The sequence below is a fragment of the Limulus polyphemus genome, unplaced genomic scaffold, assembly GCF_000517525.1.
Source record: "Limulus polyphemus unplaced genomic scaffold, Limulus_polyphemus-2.1.2 Scaffold2099, whole genome shotgun sequence".
Lineage (NCBI taxonomy): Eukaryota > Metazoa > Arthropoda > Merostomata > Xiphosura > Limulidae > Limulus > Limulus polyphemus.
Window position 1 is genome coordinate 73,899 of NW_013667709.1, and position 8,839 is coordinate 82,737.

At 34.8% G+C, this 8,839-nt stretch overlaps 1 protein-coding gene across 1 annotated transcript in view; it reads right to left on the reverse strand.

Moving 5' to 3' along the window:
* The window catches only part of LOC106465940 (serine-rich adhesin for platelets-like), a 22,549-nt gene that overhangs the window by 7,094 nt on the left and 6,616 nt on the right, over positions 1-8,839 (reverse strand). The window contains exons 4-8 of the mRNA XM_022393900.1: positions 3,850-7,091; positions 3,058-3,273; positions 1,528-1,604; positions 930-1,047; positions 344-449 (exon numbers count right to left, since the gene is read on the reverse strand). Coding sequence (XP_022249608.1) covers positions 344-449; positions 930-1,047; positions 1,528-1,604; positions 3,058-3,273; positions 3,850-7,091 — 3,759 coding nt within the window. The remainder of the gene's footprint in view (positions 1-343; positions 450-929; positions 1,048-1,527; positions 1,605-3,057; positions 3,274-3,849; positions 7,092-8,839) is intronic.

The following is an 8,839-nucleotide window of genomic DNA, read 5'->3' on the forward strand; positions in this document are numbered from 1 at the left end:
TTAACAAACGAACAGAGACGTAACAGTCTTATATACGCATGTATGATTAGCAGAGATCCGCAAAACATTTGTGGTCCAATTAGTATCTATATTGCAACAGTACTTCTTTAAATACAGGGTTTCTAGAAGAATACAAAATAATTGTAATCGCAGACACCAAAGTCCACTTATCTTAGACCTAACATTAGTTAAGCCTTTATTAAGTACGGCCTATATGCGATAAAAAGATAAATTAACACTATAACACATGAAAGAAGTCTTCAGAAGATCCAACTCTGTATTAGTTTTTTGTGAAGTTAAATTTCGTTTTAACTTAAATAGGGAACCAATACAAAATACTTACTTCAAGAGACCAAAAACGAAGATATAAAATTTGTAAGTATGTCCACCGAAGTTATCATATCCATCAATCAACTTAACTAGGTCTCGAAGCTCTTGAGGTTGATGGCCTAGGAAAATACAAACAGAATTAAGCGTCAAAATGTTTTCGTTTTTGATAACAAGTAAAAATTGAAACACTTTCTTTCACAACTACAATGATACAACACATTAAAGATATAAAATATATAAAACTATACAAATAAACGTAAATTTAAAACAAAATTATGATCCATGAGATAGGCCTACAAGAAGTTAGACTCTGCTTGGCGTGTGACAGTTATCCAGTACCGTGGAAACACTATAACTGATTAGGCTAAACATTAGGTCGTAGTCAGTCGATCTACCTATAACCTATCTTATAATTATAGTTTCTTTAAAATAAAGATATTGTGTACTCGAGATCTTATTTTTATGAGAGAAATATTTTAAGTAAGCCTATAATTCAGGAAATCTAAGAAAAGGGGATTTAAATTATACAGAAGACCTTCAAATAACAGAGGAAATAAATTGTTATAATCAAAAGCAGTCTATTTACACAATTTCCTTACCAAGTCGTGAACACGCTTCAGTTACTGTCCATGGTGAGAAAATTATAGATCCCGGTTCAGATGAAAGTAGACCGTTTGCTAAGACGTTATATAGAGCAGGGCACAGATATTTTAGAACCTTGACAAGAGAAACAAAAACAATTGTTCTTTGAAAATCACCCTTTCTTTTACTGTAAAACAAGAAACAGATACGGCTTGGAAATTACCCAAAATATGGAAATCTGTTTGACATTGGTTTCCTGAAGCTACAATCCTGAAGCTAAATACGTAATTATTGTAATAGACTTTATTTTTACAAGAATTTAGAATCCCAAATTTATTGGTGATTGTTAACTTTCTCAAAATTGTTCACTAAACAAGCTATCATCTGAGTACCTTTTTTATTTATCATGACTTTATTCTAAACAATTTGTGAATAAAAAATTCCAAATTTATCTTTGAGATATTTCTAATCACAATCTGTAATAGTGCATATATAAATATCGAACGATTACATATATAGTGACACACATTGTCTATATGGGCTTATAAAATGCAGATATCGGCCATTTTCTCGTACTGATTTTCTAATGTTTTTATTGTCAAATATAAAAATTACCTTTTCCTTCTGATTTTCGTGATCAGTTTGGTCAGTCAGGAGTTGTTCCACAGCTTCGGTAATATTGTTCAATAAATCTGAGATACAGAACCAGACTCTTATCGTTATAACTAAAAACTGGGCACGTCAATTTTTTATATCAGAAAAGGAAAACAAATCAAACAAAACTGTCATTTCATTTAAGTTGCTCTTATTTTCTTGGGCAAACATTAAATTATATAATGAAAAACAGTTTTTGTAGGAATTCCAGTAAGCGACCACGAGCTCAATAACGCTTCGATATTAATCAGAAAAGAGCTTGTTATACACCGTAAAGTGATTGACAGAGAGATTTGTTAAAGTTTTCTGCCGGTATTATTTGCTATATTCCATAAAAAGTAATCGAGATACATTTTTGATTAATTAAAGTCAGTTGAACATTATGAACATTCAAGATAAAATATATGTAAAGAATAATCACGATTGTAGTACACACAATATATATTAATTACATGTATAATATTCATGATAGCAAATTAGCGAAAGAAGGAATCAGTATGGAGCCCAAACTGTTGTTTCGAAATAAAAAATAGAAAAACTACAGAAGCACATTCAAAACTCAGTACACAAGACATCTTTGGGGTTTTGAATCCATTTTACTTCACCAAACCCTCATAGTTATTATATACACTTCACCATTATAAGAGGCCTAACGGTATTTCCTTGGTTTGCTGACCCGAGCTGTGCTGATGAGTCTTGAATAGGCGAAACTGCAGTCCACAACAGAAGGTACGGCCAATCAAGGAATGCATTGGGCCTTACGTCACAAAAGGTACGGCCAATCAAGGAATGCACTGAGCCTAACGTCACAGAAGGTATGGCCAATTAAGGAATGCATTGGGCCTCTACGTCTCAGATTCTCTTTTCAATTTTACCTCGGGTAAAAACGGAAAGAAATCTTTAACATATATATATATATATACATTCCACAAGATAGTTTAAGATAGTTTTTGGTGGAATCCAAGTAGATTCGTTGACATGATGCCTGATATGATCAACACCATCTTTTATAACCTTAGAAGAGTTTTAGCAGCGTGTACTTTTTTAATATCATTTTGTAACGCAAACAGTGTGCTAAAGTGAAACTATGTTATTCAAAGTTTAAATAGGTTTGGTGTGGTTTGTTTTGAATTTCGCGCAAAGCTACATGAGCTAGCCGTCCCTAATTTAGCAATGAAAGACTAAAGGGAAGGCAGCTAGTCATCACCACCCACCGCCAACTTTTGGGCTACTCTTTTACCAACGAATAGTGGGATTGACCGTCACATTATAACGCCCCAACGGCTGAAAGGGCAAGCATGTTTGGTGGGACGGGGATGCGAGTTTAAATAGGTATTAAACGTACTAATTTTGTAATTAATAGTTACGTTACTTTTTCCATTTTTTCTTATCCAAGTTTCCAATTATTATTTTAGAGCCACGGAGTCTAATTTCGAGATTTTGAAGCTTTTCTGTGGACATTGAAAACTGAATTTTCATGCTCCGGCTTACCTGTTTTATATTTGAAGTACAGGGTTAGAATGTCCACGGGACCTGGAAAAGTATTTAGATCAGAAGAAAGTGTTAAAGGTGAGAAAGTTGAAGATGATCCCTGTTGTGGTGATACAGCAAACTCTTGAGGTGGACTGTCGGACTCTTCTTCACTGTTTATTTCTCCTGTTAAACTTTCCTCTGTGGCCATTTCGAATTTCGAATTCTTCTCTGTCACTAAGATGGAGTGACCGGATAATGAGAATTATTCCATTGTTCAAAATCCAATGCTTTACCTCTACATATACATGCAAGGTATCGTTTAATACTATAAAAACCTTATTACATTAAGATTTTTTGAACCTATGTGTTTTGCTTACATCATGAACATTTTAATACTGATAGGCATATTATGTGGTATATCAAAGTTACACAAACAACACTTATTCAAACTTCATCTGGTCGTTACAGGACGTTTACTTGAAAAGCAGTATAGTTACTTTCCGTGTCAAGAAAGGGACTTTATTTAGTGTATTCTCTCTTTCTATATCAATGTCGTAAAAATGCTTCAAACGTGACTTCACAATCTTATTGAAATAAAGTTTACAACAATAAAATATAAATCGCGAAAATCACATTGAAAGAGATAACTCTGAATTACGTAATCAACAAAAACATCCTCCATTAACCAGACATCCCGAACATTAGGCTTTAAAAACATTGAAAATTCTATGTCTCTGTTAGTGTTTCTTGAGTTTCAGTTATTTTTATAAAATGATATATTTTATAACAAAATAAATACAAATAGCTTACCTTCGTTAATATTTTTGTTGTTCGTGTGAGCACCGGGTGCCAAATCGTGAAAAGTCACAGATTTTTTTTCTCGTGGATAGTTGGAATTTGAAGAAGAGCTATAACAATTGATGGCTTCTGGTGATCCTTTTGTAGCTAGTAAGGCTGCTGCCATCAAATTTAGACTTGTGTTAGAATTAAGTAATTGTTGAAGTTGGTCACACAGCTGATGGATTGGAGATGTAATGGAATTGAGACTGCAACATTGATCATTTTGATCGGTATTCGAGCTGTTGTTGCAAGAGCTGTAAGAAACCTTTGTGTCTTGTTTTGAATTTGTATCCTGTTCCAATGATTGTGGAGATGAATTTTTTTGAATCTGATCTTTTTTATAATTTTCATCTAAGAATGCTTTTGTAACAGGATTGGACAAGTTTTGATCATTCAAAGAAATTGGACACTTTTGTCCTGAATCATCTGCACCCGATTTTTCAACAGGTTTGTAGTTAACATGATCTAACTTAGTTTCTTTTTGGAGTTGAATAGTTGCGTATTCATGGGGGGATTCGATATTCTTATTACAACTAATTTCGTTTTCAGATTGAGGTATCTTCTCAGGAATATTTTCCAAGGACTGTGTATACTGATCGAGTTGGTTACGTCTTCTTAAGTCTAACTGGCAAGATACTCCACGACATGTGACACCACATCTCTCATGGTTTTTTTGTTTATTACAAGAGCTTACTGAAGGTGACTTTCTCAAAATGCCTCTTCGACGTTTATCATTTTGGCCCTTTTTTAGATTAATATTTTCAAATGGTAAGGAAAGGGAACGTTTGGGAATCGGTGGCGGGGTTTTTTCAGCTGTATGTTGCCTGCATGTTGTACTATCAAAATATGGATGTTCACTTCCTCGTGAACTTGATGTTGTAGAGGAGAAGCTTTCACCTGAACAAGAGAACTCTTTTTCCTGATGACTCTGATATCTTAAACGTTCTGTAAAAGAACTATTTATAGTACCGGAACAATTGTAATAAATTCCTTCTTTGTCTACATGCTCATGATCTAGACCTTTCGCCTGACAACTATTTGGAATAACGGATTTTAGCTTAGTGGGGAGTAAAACACTTAAGGAATCCCAGTCTCTGATGTGGCTAAAAGTCTTTTCTGGAAGTTTCTCAGATTTAGAAACGTCTACATTCTTTTCAGTGATAATTTGATTCTCATTGGTACTAACAGGCGTTGTTGGGCCATTATCATTTGGATTAACGTCTATTAAGTCTTTTTCTTCTGGTTTATTACCAAATATATTCAGAAAACTTAGGTCAGGCAGCGAATAACTTGGATAATATACAACAACGGGCCTTTTCTCAGAGTTTGTAGTACTCGAAGAGCTGGAAAATCTTGAATTATCAGAAGACAAGCATGGAGAGAAATATTCACTAGTCTTATCCTCTGAGGAATCTGTGCAAGCTTCCCGAACATTTAAACTTTGAAGAGGACCACTAGAAGACATTAAAGAAGTCTGTATGGCTTGATCCCTTATGTGTATAGGTAATTGTGTCCCACAGCTTCTGTTTTTGGAAATGGACACATTCTTTTTTCTTTTTAAAACAGGAGAGGAAATGCGTTTACTGTTGTTGATGAAAGTTTGAGAATTGTGGCGCAACCTCTCCAGAGAATTTTGTCTGCTTCCGCCATATCCACTAGAAGCAGGACTAGTTTCACGGGACCCACGACTTTGTCTACTATTGTTTAGTATCTCACTTAAACTGGGAAGAGCTTGAAATAAAGTTTCATCACTACAATAACTAGCAGGAGTTTCATCCTTGCTGTTTATTGTCTTTGTCTGAGTTCCCTGAGAATTGCTTTCTGGATTCAACTCAATGCACTTCTCTAACAGTTTGTTCTTATCATTTGTGGCACACATGTTGTTTATTAGACCCTTTTCTGTTTTTCCACCAAAGAAGAAATTGTTAAGTCTATGAACTGTGTTAGTTTCTTCCGTGGCTCTCCTCACGACGTACTTATATCCAACGAAATTGCTAGGCCCTTCTTCAAAAATACTCATATCACTGCCAAAAGGGTCTTTACTGCCCCTCATTGTTTCATATCCACTAACTGAATCGGTATCTAGCTGTTCCTCTTCTTGAATAGTAGAAGAATGTGTGGGGGTATGCTGTATCAAAGAACCTTCTAACAGGCTATCCTCGAAATACAATGAGCTGCAATCATTACTCTCTAGTGTAATTTTTTTGCTATTACTGGTTCTATTTATGTCAATTTCAGGAAATTTGTTGTCGACGGATGTTTGCATCACATTATTGTTAAGTTCGTTTGGATGTCTATTCAAAATATGCTTTACTGATGTTGTTGTTATTCCCCGTTTATAAAGGATGGCATGAATTTCTTTTCCATTATCAAATTCTAAAATATTTGGTGATTTCACTAAATCAGCTCTATAATTGTCACACTTTTTTTCGAAATGAAGCTTTTGTGGCTTTGACAAAAAATGTCCAGTACCATTATGCGTGTTTGTCATAAGAATATTTTCGTCAGATTGAACAGTATCATACGGTATGACATTTTCCAAAGATCCAAATCGACTGCTTGATGTTGAATTAGAGCATGTATCCGACGCTAATGAAGTTTTGTTTTTGATAAACAGCTTGAACAAAGGTACATAATTTCTATTGGTTTTCACTTTGCTGTCTTGGAGTGAACCAGAACAGCTGTGGTGAAGCTCATAAACAGGGACACATTTTACTGGGCTTATCTGAAATCCATATTCCCCAAAATGGCTCTCTGTCACTATTAAAGATTGTTTAACAAGGCTGGGAAGACTTTTACTTCTCGAACGTAGATGCTTGGCAGAAAATGTCGGGCGAATTATCTGTTTAGAGTTCTTTAACGTTCCCCAAGTCGTATAAGGTGTATCCGATTGCTCCGTCGGACGGTAATACATTTTCTGAGACTGTCTATTCTTGGTTATCAGCGTTGGCTTTGAGACTTCTTCCTTAATTTGTTCCGTATCCACGAGGAGGCGTGCGTCGTCTGACAGATGAGCTCCATCTTCTTCAAATGCGAGAGTATAGTTACTTTTATTGGCTTGACAGGTAACAATGATGTTATTTTGATCAAAACAAGTGCAATCCAAACTATCCATTGAGATGCTGTTAAGATGTATAGGATTTTTTGCAGGGGAAAAAGGTGGTTCGTTATTAGAACCTTCTGCAGACTCGTCTTCCGACATAGTATGAGGGCTGCAAAAAAAATGTATAATGAAACCATTGTTAAAGATTTTTTAATTGTTTAACACAAGGCATATCAATTAGTATTACAAAACCTAACACATGGGCTAAGCGGCGAGGTCAATTAACCCTAAGGTTCAGGCAACTCCTCATTTAGAAGAACTCTCGATCAGAAGGAGTGGATCGAATCTTGGACCTTGTACCTTGCAGTCCAGCACGTTAAACTATTATCCCGCGTCCCAGCCCACGTTTTGTTTGCGCATATGGGAGTATCATATAACCTCCACTGAATTCCGAGGATAGAAAAGTCCCTATTTCAGTAGTATAAAGTCTGAACAAAATGTAAGCTAACGTTCTTACAGTATGGCACGGCATAGCCAGGTGGTTAGGACGCTCGACTCGCGGGTTGGAATCCCCGTCACACTAAACATGTTCGCCCTTTCAGCCGTGGAGGCGTTATAATGTGACGGTCAATCCCACTATTCGTTTGTAAAAAGTGTTTCCTCTTTAAGAAGATCGTTTCATTCAAACATTTATTTTTCAATGAATAAAGAAACCGATTATGAATTTTTAAAAACATCATTCCATTTTGTACAATTCTAATTTGGTAAAAATGTTCTAATTGCAATAATAATAATAAGATAACGCACACTACACTTAAAAACTATAGTGTACAGAATAATTTATAACAGGCCTTTGTGTATGAAAAAAAAAATCGCAGACGGTCATCATTGGTTAGCCTGTAAGTACGTCACACAAGGCCCGGCATGACCAGGTGGTTAGGGCGCTCGACTCGTAATCTGAGGGTCGCGGGCTCGAATCCCCCGTCACACTAAACATGCTCGCCCTTTCAGCCGTGGGGGCGTTATAACGTGACGGTCAATCCCACTATTCGTTTGTAAAAGAGTAGCCCAAGAGTTGGCGGTGGGTGGTGATAACTAGCTGCCTTTCCTCTACTCTTACACTGCTAAATTAGGAACGGCTGGCGCAGATAGCCCTCGTATAGCTTTGCGCGACATCCATAACAAACAAACGTCACATAAAACATTTAACTGTGAAATGAATAAACTACTAGAAGAAACAATAACCCGAACTTTTAACCAACAGAATGGTAGAACTTTAGAATTCTATTTTTTTAGGTTAAAAAATGTTCACTTAAGTAACCTAGCCTAAACATTTATCATCTAATTGATTAGTTTAACAGTAAAAAGTAGTTTTATTCCAGGTTAAGTACACTGAACAAGTTATCTGTATCAGACACTTTAAGTATTTGTTTTGTTATGTTATTAAAATATATATATTCAACTTTTCCAAATTTATACGCACTAATTGTTTTAACTACAGTAAAAAAAGTGCCTCATCTGTTTTAACTTTATATTTATAGCATGAGTTTTATTCTTTTTTTTTTTAGGGCTGTTTTAACTTTATATTTATAGACTGAGATTTATTCTATTTTTTCAGGACTGTTTTAACTTTATATTTATAGTATGTGTTATATTCTTTTTTCAGGACTGTTTTAACTTTATATTTATAGTATGTGTTATATTCTTTTTTCAGGACTGTTTTAACTATATATTTATAGCAAGAGTTTTATTCCTTTTTTCAGGACTGTTTTAACTATATATTTATAGCAAGAGTTTTATTCTCTTTTTTCAGGACTGTTTTAACTTTATATTTATAGTATGAGTTATATTCTCTTTTTCTAGGACTTGTTTAACTTATATATTATAGTATGTATTATATTCTTTTTAAGTCTATTA